The 17,327-nt window shown below is 37.7% G+C and overlaps 1 protein-coding gene across 2 annotated transcripts; it reads right to left on the bottom strand.

Annotated features, from left to right (window-relative positions):
• Positions 1–2,105: 2,105 nt before the first annotated feature.
• TTC5 (tetratricopeptide repeat domain 5) lies at positions 2,106–16,714 on the bottom strand. 2 transcript variants are annotated; one of them, XM_051976978.1, is made up of 10 exons: positions 16,608–16,714; positions 14,585–14,717; positions 9,871–10,082; positions 9,321–9,471; positions 8,693–8,784; positions 5,528–5,584; positions 4,981–5,127; positions 4,589–4,803; positions 3,368–3,512; positions 2,106–2,737 (listed from the first exon to the last, which is right to left on the bottom strand). In XM_051976978.1, exons 1-10 carry the CDS (start codon positions 16,653–16,655, stop codon positions 2,618–2,620), a joined length of 1,320 nt encoding a protein of 439 aa, XP_051832938.1. In that variant the 5' UTR covers positions 16,656–16,714; the 3' UTR covers positions 2,106–2,617. The 2 variants fall into 2 exon arrangements, with proteins under 2 accessions (XP_051832938.1, XP_051832939.1); XM_051976979.1 differs by having other exon boundaries at positions 9,408–9,471.
• Positions 16,715–17,327: the final 613 nt, after the last annotated feature.

Here is a 17,327-nt window from a genome sequence, read left to right as displayed (position 1 = left end):
TGATCTCTAGTTCTTCTTTGGTCATAAATTCCTCCCTCTTCCACAGATCTGAGAGGTAAACTATCCTATGCTCTTCCAATTTATTTATAATCTCATTCTTTATGCCTAGGTCATGAACCCATTTTGACCTTATCTTGGTGTACGGTGTTAAGTGTGGATCAATGCCTAGTTTCTGCCATACTAATTTCCAATTTTCCCAGCAATTTTTGTTAAATAATGCATTTTTATCCCAAAAACTGGGGTCTTTGGGTTTGTCAAATACTATATTATTAAAGTTATTGGCTGCCAAACTAGCCTTCTTGCTGGTTCTCACACATAACACTCCACATTCCAAAGCCTGCCTCTGTGCTTTTGTCCTGGCTATTTCTCTTGACTAAGTCACACTTCCTTTTTTCTTTATCCTCTTATAATTTCCACTTTCCTTCAAGCAGTACTTTCTCCATGAAGATTTCCCTGATTCTCCACCAAAAAACAAATGTCCTTGCTTACCCAAATTTACCAAATTTACTTACTTTGTATGTATCTATCTATAAATTGTTTCCTCCAGTGGAATGTACATTTTTGAGGACGAGACATTTCACTTTTGCCTTTGTATAAATATCCAGCACTAATTTTAGTGCCTGGCACAAAATAAATATTTAATAAATACTTGATTATCTCACAGGGTTATAGATATCACATGGGGCCCTGTAACAATCCTCTGGACAGTCTAGAGAGTGAAACTGTTCCACAAGATGCCAAATGTGTCAACTACCATAGAGATGCTACAGTTCTTACCCATCCCATTTAATTGTGCAAACTGGAAATGGATTCATTAACTGCTTTGTTTCTATAGCATTACCAATCTATTTGAACCATAGTACCTAGAAATCTAACCTTTGTTTAAAAAAAAAAAAACCTCAATTATTATACCTCTTCATCTAAAGCAGGGGTGGAGAACATCTCTCAAACTATATAGGCCTGAAAAATCATTTGCATAATCAACCTCCTATTGCTTAAAGTCTATAAGTTGATCATTTTGGTATGTTATAATTATCCAAAGGCCCCTTAGCAGAAAAAAAAAAAGATTCCTCACCACTGATCTAAAAGCTTTGTGTAGAAATTGAAAATTTTGTAAAATAATTTTGCTGTACAAGGTAGCTGAGTACCTTTACATATATACATATTTTATACATCACTGCTTCCATATGAAATTGTGGAAATAGACAAATAGCAAAAGGCAGGATTTAGGTTAGATTTGTTAACTATAACTTCTTTAAAAAATAGAACACTGTTGATCTAAAAAAGATGGGATGTTGTCTTTCCTGGATATTTCCCAGAACAAGAAGGAACACTACATATCTAGAGGTGAGAATGTGAATTGAAAGAATATAGTAGAATGAAGGTATTTAGAACCTAAAGATTCCAGCAAGCTTAAAAGAACATGAAAATGTCAGTTCCTCCCATGGCATTTTCCATAATCTACTAAAGGTGGACCAGTAAGGTTATTACCCAGAAAGGATCTATCATTTATAGATTTCTTCATGGGATTCAACACTCTCTTCCTTATCCTCCTCCTAACCCTCTCTCTGTCCCATTACGGAGCCCCAAAGGCCTCACCCACTTACTTTCTTATGTAGAACTTAACAAATATGAAAAACTCCCTAAATCAGTAAGGAAACAAAAAATACAGAGTGAGAACACTACCCTCCTGGTTTGAAAGCAGATCCATCAATCAACACACAGCCTAAAGAAAAAAAGGCAGCAGGAGCCCTAGAGAAATCAAAAGCACTTTTGTTTTTCTTGTATCTCTAGTATGGCGTTGGTGTTGGTGTTGTACATTCAACTCTGTGTCTACAGGGAATTCTAAGTATGGTGAGGACAGGGTGAATCAATGGTTTTCAGAGAAAACACTGAAAGATGGTTAAGATAACTAAGAAGTCCTATGTTGCTTAGAAAGTTATATTTAGGAATACTGGGGCCTGAAGATATTTTGAATCCAAATAAGCAGCCAGACAAGCTTTAATACCCTCTATTTGTCCCCCTATTCATTCAATATAAGTAACCCTGTGTGAACACTAGTGTAGGAAAGAAAGGAGAAGAAAACTTAACAAACTACAGGTGGCTTTGTTTGGTTTTGTTTTTCCAAATGAATTTAATTGATGGCCCCAGCTTTACAGAAAAGGCAAGACCTTGACTTAAAATAAAAAATAAAAAAAGCATTGTCAAAAACCAAACTATAAAAAATTTTAATCCCTCCCCCTAGCAATAAATATTAAACTAATATATACACATGTGGCTCAGGGAGGATTCAAGAATAGAAACCTTGGGGACCCAGCCCCATAGCCCAGCCCCAGTACTCATACCTATCCAATGATCTTAGCTCAAAATACAGGCTTCAGTGAAAGCAATAGATGGTATCCCAGGCAAGGGGGCAGGCACTGAACAGGGCTGAGATAGGGCAACAGAAGGACTGGAGGAAGGGAAGTTAGGTTATGTAATAAGGCAAAAAAAGGAAAAATCCAACCCAAACACATGCCCACCCCTCTGAGTCACTGGGTAAGAGTAATTCAGCCTCTTCATTCCCTGGAACTTCATTCCATGTCTCCACTTCTTCGCTAAGATGCGAATCAGAGAGTTATTCACTCTGGGGTCGATATGCCACAGTAGAAGCAGCCTGGCTGCTGGAGCCTTGTGGCTTCCCATTTACCACCAACAAAAGGGGTGTCTCCACACGAATACAGGAAAAAGAATAATTCTGGGGAAAAAAAAAAAAAGGACAATTTGAGTACTGGTTTTGGATTGGAGGAAATTCCAGAATAGGTCACACCACCCCCTCCTACTCCTCCCACTCAACATTCATGTGCTCAACTTCATCTTACATTACCCTAGGCTGGGCTACAATTGGAACTGAGCATAAAGAGAGAATAACTAAGAAATGTCCCAAGCTTAAATTAGCCTTACCAGAGAGAACAGAGGTTTGGGACATGGATGAAAAAAATTCAAAAGGGATTCTGAGAGAATTCTACATTTCTTCCATGCTCTCAAGATAATAAAAAAAATATCTTGTATAGAAGGAAAATTACCAGCATAAGCACTGAAAGGATGAGATTTTTTTAAGGAAAACCAAAAAAGTAGGAGAAAAATGGTTTTATAATAATTTTTCTAACTATAGTAAAGCATATTAGCTCACTATACCTCAGAATCACCCTGAGAGTTGACTCATAGATTCACTTGGTTTTAAAAAATAAATTGAGGGATTTCTAGCAAAGATCCTACTGCAGGTTTGGGATAGGACAATTGAGGTCCTGATAAGGGTTGAGTTCCCTGTTTTCAATTTGGTTTAAGCAAAAAAGTTGAAAGAGAGGATATGGGACCCATCACCCACCTTTCCTTTATGCTGGATTTGATGGTGTCGGAGATGGGGTTCAGGGATAGCCACAGAGTCACCAATGAGCACACCCCAACTCTGTACCATATTATACACTGTCACTGCAAAACAGGGTCCTTCAGAATCCACCAGGCCAAATGTGCTGCCAAGAGTAAAAAATACAAATGGAAGAGTGTTGACAGAAGAGAAAACCAAAAACAAAGATTTTATTAAGAAAAATTAGAAAAATAAATAAACTTTTAAAATCAGCTTCATTCTCTGATATCCCCCAAGAGGGCAGGGCCAGGAGGCATGCATTAATTACCATTACGTATCTTTCCCAAAATACTTTTAAATCATCCCATGTATCCAGAGTCACTCAACAAACATTAATAATAATGAAACATCAACCAAATTGTTGTGGCTAAAATCATGTTTCTTGTTTATCATTTTAATTATGGTCTCATCTTCCTTCAAATTTTCTAACTTCTCCAGTTCTCCACATAAAATTTGAATTCACAAAGCACCCCCACATGACTTCCTCTACCCCTATACTTTTGTGGTGGGGGAAAAGGGAGTCAGAATAGGAAGGCATTAAAAAGAAGGACAACTTGTTTTCAACAGTGTAAGGAACTCCCAGGATAGGGGGAAAAAAAAACTTTACCAATGCATGTTGGGAACTCTGTAGTTCTGAAATCTGTAGTCTTAGAAAGTTACAAGATGAAACAATTAAAATGTCAGGACTTGAATTCAGTCCTTCCTGATTGTAAGGCTAGCCCTCTACCCACTACTATACCACAGTGTCTCCCATATTTACTTCTCATAATTACAATTTTATTTAATTGGCCCTTTTCTCAATAGCTTTCCTTCTCTTTTTAATCCAACATATCTAGGATAACCTCCCCAGTCAAGCTCTTTTTCTCTCTTTACTTAAACCTCACCTCAAAGCTATCAGCTAAACCTTCCCTTACTTAAGACTAATGATAATTAGACACATCCACCAAACAGGAAAAAGCAAAAGCTCAGTTAAGATCATCACAGATTTAACAGGGCACTCCTCTGAGGTCAAGAGAAAGATGTTTTATCCAAGCAAAGACCACTCTTGGGACAGATACCAAAGGGAATTGAGTTGACTTTCAACTCTACCCAGAAGCCACTAAGACTAGAGAGAATAATCAAGTAGGACCTCAATTGCCAGAAAAAACCTAGGCAGAACATTGGATCAATATAGACACTCACAAGGGCACCTTCTCCTCTGTGGTAAGGCTGAAGAGAACCTTGCCCAACACTACAGTACCACTGTTTATGCCAGGTTGCAAAGTACTCAGTGGCTTTAGCTCCAGTGCCATCTTCTGCCCAGAGGCTGCCTGATAGCGCCCATCCCCACAAGGGCCTAACTGGGTTGGGCGAAGACTTCCCAGCATGCTCTGCAACTTTTTAGCTTTCACCTTACCCTATAGATGATGAAGATAAAGAAAAGACATGTCAAAAAACTAGCCCCAACCCCTAAGCCACATTGCCCCCATCCCTTCCCATTTCTATCTAGGCTGCCATTCACACAGCCCAATTCCAATCCCAAAAACCCCACCATGAGAAAGAGGATGAAAATCAATTCATTCAGGTTATCATACCTTGCTATCAAGGAGGCTGGTCAATCTATCTAGGAATTCTAGGAGCTGTTGCTCTCGCTGCTGAGGTTCTGGCCAGGCTGGGTCCAATGCTGCAGCTCTAGAGAAGCCTTCCAAGGCCTCCTCATAGTTTTCCTCATATTTATATAACTGCATATGAAGAAGTAATCAAGATTTTTCACACACATACACACACGATATGTGCCTCAACATTAACTAAACTTTATATAGCATTTTAAAGTTTGCAAAATTCCTTACATACATATTTAGTATCTCTTTTATAGACTATTAATTTAATATATAAATCAACCAAGTCTTTCTAAACTTCTCTTTTCCAATTGTATCCTTTTTTCTCAGGATCTCCCACTCCTTCATTCCATCTCCTTTCCCTTTAGAGTGCCTATTATCATATGAGATTGGGCTGACTCACCCCATGCCACCCCCAAAAAACATTTTGTAGTTCCTTTAGATATATATTCCAAACTTTGCTATAATCCTACTCAATTATGTCCATAAATTGAGGCTTTATACATCCCATCAATAGGCTTACCGTGGCCCGGTTCAGGTGGAGATCTGGATTGCTGGAGGCAGTCCTGTCCACTTTTTCCTACAGTAAAAATGTATTAAAAAAAAAAAAAAAGTCATTCATTAATGATTTCTGTTCCAGACACGAGACTGGTCATTCTACACATGGCTTGGGGCCCTCAAAGAAGTTCTAATATTTCCCTCCATAACAGAGAGTCCCCTATCCATCTTTGGTTGTGCTGTTAGATAGGGGCTATCAGGTCACCAAAAGGAGGGGATAAATACCCAGATAATGAAGCCAAACAATGAACAAGATAAATGAAATTAAAGCTTGTGATCTGTTTATCCATGTTTCATGTATATTTTTAAAATATTATTAAAACTATTATAAGAATAAAATTAATAAATGTGAAAGCATTTTAAGTGAATGACTGAATGAAAAAGCATTTATTAAAGCTATATCCCAAACTTTCTTGGGATATAGAATTATACTAAATTTTGGGGACACAAATGCAAACAGAAACAGCCCTTATTCTCAAAGAGCTTACATTCTAATAGAAAGAGACAACATATATAGGGAAGTAATGTCCAGAAAGAAGTATTTGGGTCTAGAAAGTCACAAAAATGGCAAGTAGAATAATAAAACAATCCAGAGACATGGCCTTTTTAGAGACAAGGGTAGTATTGATTTGATTATAATTCTCAAAGCAAGAGGTAGAAAGAAAGTATTCAACTCAGTTTCAACTTTAAAAGGAAAATGTAATAGAGATCTGAAGTAATATTAGATAGATCCAAAAAAAAGTTTCTCTTTCCCAACCTCATTAAAAATTAGATTAAAAAATCATATTCTAGGGGCAGTTGCTTGGCACAGTGGAGAGAGCACCAACCCTGAAGTCAGGAGGACCAAAGTTCAAATCTAGCCTCAGACACTTAACACGTCCTGGCTGTGTAACTCTAGGCAAGTTGCTTAACTCCAACTGCCTCAGCAAAACAAACAAACAAAAAAAATTATATTCTATCTCCAAATTTGAAACTCAAAATTAGCTATAATAAATCAAATGGAAATACAAAAATGTGCACTCCCAGTAGAATAGAGGCCAAGCACACAGTAAGGAAATGTTACATATATAATACATATGAGGGAGTATATACATGTATGCACATATGAATATATACAAACAGACATATGTATATGCATGTTACTTTTTTTAAATGTGTTTTAAGATTTAAATTCTAAAAGGGAAAGAAGAGAAAAGGATCTTTTATAAATTAAAGACAAATCTCTGGTACAGTATAGATTAAGAAACCTGCTAAAAATCTTGCCCCTATTCTTTGAATAGAAAAACATTCCTCAGGACAAAGGTACTAGAAAAATACAATTGCAAACCAGGTAATGTAATTTTCTTTTGCTAACAGAAGAAGTAAAACTGTGAAATGTAAAAAATATGATGCTGAAAGTACTATCCCTGTACAAAGAAAAAGATGCAGAAAAAGCAGAGTAGCAAAGAAAGTCTGAGAGTTAATTAAATAAGTGAAAAGGGCAAATCAATGCTTTCTACGAAGTTGTTTAAGTAGTTAGACATTAGAAGGAAACTATCTGCAAGGGCTGTTTTCTTTTTTTAGGGGAAAAGTGATTCTGAAGCTAGGAACTATGTCCTACCAGGTCTTTGATACAAAGAAAGCATTCAGAATGATTTTAAAGTTTTTTCTACTTAAACATGAAGTAATTCCAGGACTACACTACTAAGTTACTAATACATACATCATTAGCTTAAAGTTAATAAAAAAGACACATCATGTTGCTATTTTTAGTATTCTTAAAATAAGTTTGTAATGTTAGTAACTGATTAAGAAAAATTGTCATTAACTATTATTATAAGTAATTACTTTAAAATAAGAGTTAATATTTGTAGCCACATGAAAGTGTTCCAAATCACTTATTGATCAGAGAAATAAAAATTAAGACAACTCTGAGATACCACTACACATCTGTCAGATTGTTTAAGATGACAGGAAAAAATAATGACAAATGTTGGAGGGGATGTGGGAAAACTGAGACACTGATAGATCATTAGTGGAACTGTGAACGTACCCAACCATTCTGGAGTGCAATTTGGAGCTATGCTCAAAAAGTTATCAAACTGTGCAGACCCTTTGATCCAGCAGTGTTTCTACTGGGCTTATATCCCAAAGAGATCTTTAAGGAGGGAAAGGGACCCACATGTACAAAAATGTTTGTGGCAGCCTTCTTTGTAATGGCAAGAAACTGGAAACTGAATGGATGCCCATCAATTGGAGAATGGCTGAATAAATTGTGGTATATGAATGTTATGGAATATTACTGTTCTGTAAGAAACGATCAGAAGGATGATTTCAGAGAGGCCTGGAAAGATCTACAAGAACTGATGCTAAGTGTAATGAGCAGAACCAGGAGATCATTATACATGGCAACAAGATTATATGATGATCAATTCTAATGGACGTGGCTCTCTTCAACATTGAGATGATTCAAACCAGTTCCACTTGTGCAGTGATGAAGACAGCCATCTACTCCCAGAGAGAGAACCTTGGGAACAGAGTGTGGAACACAGCATAGCACTCTCACTCTCTGTTATTTGCTTGCATTTTTGTTTTCTTTCTCAGTTTTTCTTTCTCTTCCTTCTTGATCTGATTTTTCTTGTGCAACAAGATAACTGTATAAATATGTATACATATATTGGATCTAACATCTATTTCAACATATTTAACATGTATGTATTGGACTACCTGCCATCTGGGGAGGGGGTGGGAGGAAGGAGGGGAAAATTTGGAACAAAAGATTATGCAAAAGTCAATGTTGGAAAAATTACCTCTGCATATGCTTCGTAAATAAAAAGCTTTAATTAAAAAAAAAAAAAAAAGTTAAATTTCTATAGAAAGAGCAAAAAGTAATGTCATTGCTTGCTATGTTCTTTAAGCCTATGGAAATTCTAGACAATTGTTTCATATTATTCACCTGGTGGTAGTTCTCTATACCACAGGCATGTACATAAAAAGAAATAAACAACTCTGAAAGACTAATTCTGTAAACTCAAACCTACAAAGCAACAGTAAATATCTCTCATGCTATATATTGAAAGGCCACAATCATTAGTATTAGGAATCTATTGCTACCTACCCCCACCTGTCCCAAGTGATCATTAATACTCACTGCTTGAGCATAAGCACTAAGAGCTTGCTGGGAAATCTTAGGATTCTGGCCTGCATTGAAGAAGAGGGACAGGTATGCATTCCCTAGGATATCTGAATAAGAAATGCAAAAGCAGTTAAATAATTAGCACAAACCCAAGTTATTCTCCATAATCAGCACTAGATCCTTCCATTCATCCCATAGATCCCATTGTCTAGGGTGATTGGGTCTCATTTTAAAAAACCTTGAGCAGAAATTCTTATCCCAGATCTATGATCTTGGTTTTAAAAAATATTTTGCTAAGTGTTTTTCAATACAATTAGTAACCTCTGCAAATAGCACATATTTGTTTTATACATTTAAAAACATTGTTCTGAGAAGAAGCCCACAGGCTTCCTCAGACTACTAAAGGTTCCATGACTCAAAAAAGTTCAGAAATCCCTGAATTAAAAGCTAAAAAAGCAAAATCTACTTAACTCCAGATTCAAGTCATAGACTATGGGGATAGTTCTGACTCAACCCCTATATGCACTGAAATAGTATAAATCCCTCTTTATAAAAATTTTGCAGGGGGTACCCCAGATTTATCAAAAGAAAAATCTACTACTCCCAAAATAAAAGACCTGAAATCCTCTAAAAAGGCACTCACACCATGAACGTCCATCATGCACATCCATCTGCACAGCTAATTTGGCCTGACGGACACTGTCCATGACATTACGGGAATGTTCCTCACCAGTCTCGGCCCGCAGCTGACGAAGGACCATCGACAAATTCTGCAGAGAGACTTTGTTCTTGTACTGCAAATGAAAGAGACATAAGGTCAACCACCCCAGGAACTATCCTGACCCCATCTCCTCCTCATAAATTATATTCCCTAAGCCCATCTTCTCATCACTCTCATTTCTAACCTTAAGTCTCATTTTTATCCTTCCTTATTCCCATCCCCCTATGTCAGTTCTATATTTAACTTTGTTTTCATTCCTGGCTGTCCCTCACCCCAAATCCATTACCTTCTCCCTTTCTTAGTCCTTTGTCCCTCATTCCCTCTTCCAGGTTTGCTCCTCAATTCCTGTTTCTAGTCTTCTAATTCTGGTTTAGTTTCAACCTGGCTTTCATGTACTGTAGGGAATTCCCAGACAGCAGAGGAATTTCATCCTTTCCATATGTGATTCCTGTAAATATAGCAGGAAGCTCACATGGGAGAGGGCTCCAGAGAAGCAGGTGTGTGCAGCTGCAACATCCCCTTTCTTCCAGTACACCTCACCCAGCTGGTTCCAGGCTTCCACCAGCTCAGGCTCCAGTTTCACAGCCTTCGACAAAAGCTCCTCAGCCTGAGGACTATAGTCTGGAGTCACATTCAGAGCCTTCCCTGTCAGCATAAGAACCCAAGCCTTTTCCTGGGAAAAGCCTATGAAGGAAGAAAAAGTAAAAGGAATTGAAATAGGAGACAATCTTAAAAGGGTTCTTTCCCCTAGAGAACAGCTTCACATCAGTGGGAAGATTTTGGGAAAATTATCATCAGCAAAAGTATTGAATTTCTACAAAGTGCAAAATGCTGCCTTAACTGCTGGGGTCATAAATTTTTATAGATTAAGATATGATCCTTGTACTCAAGAGGCTTATAGTTTACCTGGAAAGTGTACATAAAAATAGGTCATGTACATAAAAAATAAATAAATAAACATCAGTATAAAGTTTCATATGCAAAGTATGAGTGGTATAAATAACTGAATACAGGAATTTGCTGGAGAGAAGTATAACAACTGAGGAAAGACTTCAAGAATCCAAGTTATCTCTGTTGTGTTATCTGCTGTGAATTAATCTGCCCATTCTGGAGAACATTTTGGAACTATGCCCAAAGGTCTATAAAATTGTGCATACCTTTGGACTTAGCCATACAAAGGAGAGCAAAGAAAAAGGATTATATGTACAAAAATATTTATAATAGCCTTTTTGGGTGGCAAAAATTGAAAATTGAAGAGATACCCATCAATTAGAGAATGGCTGAACAAACTATGGGCTTATGAATATGATAGAATACTATAGTACGAAATGATGAAGGTGATGATGTTTTCAGAGAAATCTGGGAAGACATGAACTTATGAAAAGAGAAATGAGTAGAACTAGGAGAATAATATAGTATTTCTGATCAATACAATGATCTACCAGAATTCCAAAGAATTCATGTTGAGAAGGGCTATCTACTATAGATAAAGAACTGATAATTCAGTGCAGACTGAAGCATATTTTTATTTCCTTTATTTTCCTTGTCTCTTTTTTTCAGCAAGAAAAGAGATGGAGGAACATAGATAATGTGAAAATATGGTTTTGCATGATTCCTTTTGATTAATAGGTATCATATAATTTGCCTTTTCAGGTGAGGGAGAGGGTGAAGGGGGAGCTAGAACTTGAAATGAAATTTTTTTTAAATCCAAGCTATCAATAACCATATAAAAATATGGCCCAAATCATTAATCTTTAGAAAATATTAAAAGTCTGCAGTTCTATCTCATACCCATCAAAATACCAAATATGACAAAGAAGAAAATGATAAATTTGAGAGGGGTTACAGGAAAACAGACACACTTGTATGCTGTTGGTGGAACTGTGAATTGTTCTATTTTGGAAAGTAATTTGGTACTACTCCCTAAAAATAATTAAATTGTGTATATCTTTTGACCCAGCTATAGCACTATTAGGTCTATACCAAAGAAAGTGGGAAAGAATCTAAAATATTTATAAGGGACAGCTAGATGAAGCAATGGATAGAGTGCTGGCTTTGAATTCTGGAGGACCTGAGTTCAAATTCAGCCTCAGACACTTAATTCTTCCTAGCTGTGTGATCCTGGGCAAGTCACTTAACCTAAATTGCCTCAAACAAAAATTGCCTATAAAAAAACAAAACAAACAAAAAATAAAATATTTATAGCAACTCTTTTCGTAACAGTAAAAATCTGGAAACAAGAAGTGTGCCCTTCTATAGGGGAATAAGTAAATAAATTATGCTATATGATGATCTAATAGAATAACACCGTGTTATAAGAAATGACAAAAACAATTTAAGAGGAAACTGGGAAGATGTCTGTGAGGTAATGCTGAGTGAAGTGTGTAAAACAAAATGGATAACTTTGTATAATCCCAATAGTGCTATAAAGAAAAGCAACTTTGAGAGACTTTAGAATTCTGATCTATATAATGACAAAACATGAATCCATAGGACTAAAGATGAAACACAGAAAGGCAATGGACCAAAAATAGAAAATGAGATACACACTTTTATTGTTCAAATGGAAGGAGGAGATGCTTATATAATTTTTTGGATAAAAAATAATATTTCAAAGAAGAGTCAGTTCATATAGGAAGAATAAAGATAGAAAAAGAAAAGAGTATCCTAGATAAAGAAAATGGCACAATCAAGAGTAAACAGACAGGATTCCATATGAAAGAGGTAGTAGATAATGAATAGAATAGTTTGATTGAAATAGAAGGGAAAGTAGGAGATAAGATTGTCCAGCTTCTAACCTATACTTTCTTTGAGTCATCTTCCACATAACCAACAAGTTGGCATTCTAAAGCAAAGATTTCATAACTCTTACTTTCTCTAGAAGCTATTGGCTTTCTCTGATCTCTAATATAATATCCTCTATTTAACATTTAAAGCCCTTCAAAATATGGCTCTAGCATGCTGTTCCAGGATTACTGCACATGACTCACATTTACATTGTATATTCTGGCTAAAAGAGCCTAAATGCTATTTCCTATTCATAAACATAGCATCCTTCCTCTGTGCTTTTGCAAAGACTATCTGTACTATCTGAAATATGTTTATTCCCTTCTCACCTTCTTCACACAGAATACTTAGTTTCCTTTAGCCAGTCAATAAGTATTTATTAAACATCTAATATATAGCTAAGCAGAGGATAAAGAAAAAAAAGACAAAAATAGTACCCACCCTCAAAGACATAACAGTTTGATGGGGGAAGACAACAAGCAAACAAACAAACAAGATAAATTAAAGAGTCTAAATTGGAGGAATCAACAGAGGGAAGATGCTAGCATTAAGGAAGATTGGAAAAGGCTTCTTGTGAAAGGCAGAACTTTAGCTGAAACTGAAAAAAAGCAGGAAACCAAGAGATGAAGAGTAAGAGAACTGTACATAAGAAGGACAGCCAATAAAATTTCCAGAATTCAGAAATGAACGTCTTATTTGAGAAACAGAAAGAAAGTTGGTGTTACTGGATTGAAGAGTCCTTGGGAGAGAGGGGTAAGAGAGGAGGAGAAAGATATAAAAAGAAGAGAAAATTAGGTGGAGGCCATGTTGTGAAGGGCTTTTGAAGCCTAAATAGATTTTTTTAATATGATCTAGGAGGATCATACTCTGGAACCATAGAGGAGGATTGCATAGTCAGCTTTTCACTTTAAGACCAGTTTCACAGTTGAGTCAAGGATGGACTAAAGTGCGGGGAAATTTTAAGGTAAAAAGACCAAGCAGCAGACTATCAAAAGAGGTCAAGGATGGTGTCTTGAAAGCCTGGACCAAGGAAGTGGTAGTGTTAAAAGAGAGAAGGTGGCACATATAAGAGACTTGACAACTGATCGGATTTAAAAGATGAGTGTGAGGAATTCTAGGTTCTGACCTAGCTCATCCAGAAGATTGGTAGGACCTATGACAGTAACAGAGACATTAGGAGAAAAGAGAACTCTTCCTCTTTTCCAATCTGAAATGTCTAATTTCATTGATTAGACTGGAAGATGTAAGACTAGAGGTCAGGAGAAAGGCTAAGGCTAGATAAATAGGTCTGAAAATTTTCCATATATAAAAGTGATCATTGAGCTAATGAGATCAACAAGAAAAATAGTTTAGAGGGGGAAAAAAGGAAGGGGAAGATCAGAATCTTGGAGAACACTCCAGGTTAGTTGGCTTGATCTTATGGAAGCTCCAGCAAAGAAGACTGAGAAAGGGTTGTCTGTCATATAGAGGAAGACAACCAAAAGAAATTAGTTTTCCAAAAACCTAGAAAAAACAAAGTGTCATCAAGGAGAAAAGGATGATCATTAGTATTAAAGACTGCAGAGAGATCAAGAAGGATAATAACTGAGAAAAAGCCATTAGATTTGGCAATTAAGAGATCACTGGTAACTTTGGAAAGACATCAGAAACCAGACTGCAGAGTTAAAAGAAGAGAGGAAATGAAGGTGCTGATTACAGATTCTTCCAAGCTCAATTTATATGTGACCTTCTACAAGAAGCCTATCCAGATTTTCCCAATTGCTAGTATCTTCCTCTTATAAATTACTATGTATAAACTTTGTATTTAATTTTCTAAGTGATACTGTTTCCTCTCAATTAAAGGATGAGCAGGAACAAATTAATTTTTGTCATTGTATTTCCAGAACCTAGCAGAATGCCTGGTACACGAAAGGAACTTATTACTTACTGAATTAATGAAGTTTTGAAAGATCATTGAAGACCTAGTTTAGACTTCATTCTATAAATCATAGGCTGCCATTGAAAGTTTCTAAGTAAGAGAGTGGCAAGACCAATCTGTCGCTATAGGAAAAGTATTCTGGAAGCTATATTCAGATTCGAAAGGTGATACTCAAATACTCTATATATCCATTAGTTATGATCTATAGCTATCAGAAAGATTTGTTTGTTTGTTAGAAGATACGCTGGATACAGCACTGGCCCTGGAGTCTGGAGGACTTGAGTTCAAATAAGACCTCAGATACTTAACACTAGGTGTGTGGCTATGGTCAAGTCACTTAACTCCAACTGCCTCACCAAAAAAAAAAAAAACCTGTTTTGTTTGATCATCTAGAAGTGACCTCTTTACAGAATATACAAAGGGAAGAAAAATCCATCTCACTTTCCCATTGATATTCTATCTTGAATCTTGAGAGTCATACCTACTGCTTCCCCCATCTTTTGTAGAGTCTTTTCCATTTCTTCTCGCACATCCTGATGCTTCTGACCAGCATACTCAACTGGATGTGTCTCGAAGTAGTGGTCCCGAAATGAATAGAGCTGGTCCACCAATTCCTAAAAGTATATTTACATGATGCCATCATTTAAAAGGAACAAAAAGCAGAGTAATTTGAGATTGGTTAGCCATGGAAAATGATTTTTTAACGTGGAAACATCAATCAGCTCCTTGATACCCTAATAGGTCAGAACAACAGGACTAGGGTACCAGAAAGCCATGAATCACAACATAAAGTAGCCAGGATTCCAAGCTCATATTTCAGAACTTTGTTCTTCAGTGTTCACAAAAAATGTGTCAATGTCAGAATAACAATTCTCTCTCCATTATCAATAATCTTTAGATATGTTCTGGTCTTGAGGACCTGGACTTCAATCACAAATTTGTCTGTTCTATTATTCTTGGCTAAGCCCTGAAACTGAGGCCTACTCTTTTTAGATGAACCCAGAAAAATGTCCTAGTGTGTATATCACAAAAATTATGTATTTCTGTGTGCCTCAGTATGTGCCTCCATTATCATTATCTTCTATCTGCTTTCTCCTATTTCTGTATTTTGTATAATCCCCTCTGTCTACCTTCTACAAGGTTACTCTGGAATGTCCAATGCAAATGTGATCCAATATTAGGGTTATTCTTTCAGCACTAGTCATCAATCTCCAACCTATTTCCTCCACTTAGATCTTGGATCTTAGATTTGGAGCTAGAATTAACTTTGGAGATTACAGGTCCTTCTAGAGGTCCAGAAGGTCTAAATCTTTATCCAACGCCTTGCAAGTAAAAAGTTGTAGACCCTGGATTTGAACTGCCTGCCGTTTTTTAAAATGGCTCTGAAGTTTAAAAAAAAAAAAAAAAAAAAAAAGTTGAACCAAGTTCCTTGGGAATGAGTTAAGCCAGAAGTGGTTACAATTGGTACTGCTTCAACCTCCCCATTTACTCTGTTTTAACTATATGTATATAATATCTATCTATCCATCTTTCTGTTGCTATGTTCATGTTAGCTGTTAGAGCAATTTTCACAAATTTTAGAAATCCCTCTGTGCATAAAGGATTATGTTAAATCATTATATAGTAAATTAAATTAAACTTAAACTTAACGGGTACACCAACTCACTGCCACGTTTCTCGGGAGGCTGGTTGTCTCAGCCACTTGCAGACCTAGGGAATTCTTTACAACAGAGCCTGGACCCGGTTATATAAGTACATAAAACAGGCATATGAATCAATCATTTACTGATAATAAATCATAATTCTGCGACACCACATTCACTTACGTGACCCTATATGGAGTCCCAACCTACAGTTTAAGAAACTTTGAACTAGACAATTCCCCTCACCCAGCCAAAACAAAACAAAAAACAAGGGCATGAGAAGTGCATGATTTCTATTTTTGTTGCCAGGAGAGAGCGAGGAATGGGGAACTGTAAACAAAACAGCCCCACAACAAGTGCATAGTAGGTGGATTTGCTGAAATGGGGAGGTAGGAGGAAGTATGTACTCTGTGGGGTAAAGAAATCCAATGGGTTGGAGAGAAAAGAAACTAAATCCCTACCTGAAAACTCTAAAGGAAAGTTAGCTGCTAGTAAACAGCCTCTCCACCACAGTGCTTAGTGTAAATGCCCAGGGCATACACAGCAGGGGACGTCTCGGAGCTCGCTGAGCATCCTGGCAGCATGACCCGCCCCGCCCCCAGCCCCAGCAACTACCGGTACACAAATGGGACCCCCACCCCACCCCGTCTCTAAACTAGGAAGCTTCACAGCCTTCCCCCCACCCCTCTCCATCCCCCAACCCTGGGGGCGGGACGCTTCCGCACCCCCAGTAACGGCCCCGCCATGGGAAAGAGCTTATAGAGTAACTGTACCCCGCATCCTCCAGACACCAAAACTGCGCGCGCGGAATCACCACCAATAAACCAACCTAGAGGAAGAGCTTTCGCTCCCGGTCCCTACCTGCAAGAACTGCACGGGCTGCTTGGCTTCTTCCTCTTCATCAGCCATCGTTCCTGCGGCTATAGCCCTCTCCTCCTCCTGCGCTTCGACCACAGAGAAACAGGAACTCGCGCGGAGCCACAGTGACATCTACAGGAGGGGAGGCCCCCGTACGCACGTTGCGCAGCTCCCGACTTACAGCCCCGAGGTCTGTCAGTCAGGCTACGCCTAGGTGCCCCAGGAACTGCCTGCGAGCGAGCCTCCGGGGAGGCAGCTCGGTGGAGGGAGACCTATCTTCACGTGGATATTATTGTGTTTATCTGTATGTCCCTATATATTATATACTACAATGTACAACAATATAGCATTTGGGAATGGCCCAAATCCTATATCTAGCTTGTTTTCGAGGCTAGCACATTCCTGTGTAGGGCAGGCAGGAACGAGCGAGGTGGCACACAGGGGAGTCAGAAAGACCTCCAGTTCCAGGCTTGTCAGGGACACATTCATTCTAAGGTGGTTGTGTGAGCTGGCGGCAAATCACTACCCCCCAGGACCCCAGGCACTGGGGCTTTAGGTTGCAACTAAGAAGTGTAGTATTCTAGCTTGGTGGAGAAATTACCACATTAAGAACTTTCCACACTTATGAAACCAAAAGCTGCCACCCAACCTTCTAGACTATTTTTACTTTTTTGAATTCCAATAGAACCTTGAAGTTAATCTTATAAAGCCTTTTGGTGCTAA

This window comes from Antechinus flavipes, chromosome 2 (assembly GCF_016432865.1).
Source record: "Antechinus flavipes isolate AdamAnt ecotype Samford, QLD, Australia chromosome 2, AdamAnt_v2, whole genome shotgun sequence".
Taxonomy (NCBI): Eukaryota; Metazoa; Chordata; class Mammalia; order Dasyuromorphia; family Dasyuridae; genus Antechinus; species Antechinus flavipes.
This window is presented reverse-complemented; position numbering and strand designations above follow the sequence as displayed.

Excerpts from the sequence above, each read along its gene's own strand:
- TTC5 (XM_051976978.1), bottom strand. The coding sequence starts at position 16,655 with ATGGCTGATGAAGAGGAAGAAGCCAAGCAGCCCGTGCAGTTCTTGCAG. Across the intron at positions 10,083-14,584 it reads AAAGATGGGGGAAGCAGTAG|GCTTTTCCCAGGAAAAGGCT; the intron begins GTATGACTCTCA and ends CTTCCTTCATAG. Across the intron at positions 2,738-3,367 it reads AAATCCAGCATAAAGGAAAG|AATTATTCTTTTTCCTGTAT; the intron begins GTGGGTGATGGG and ends TTTTTTCCCCAG.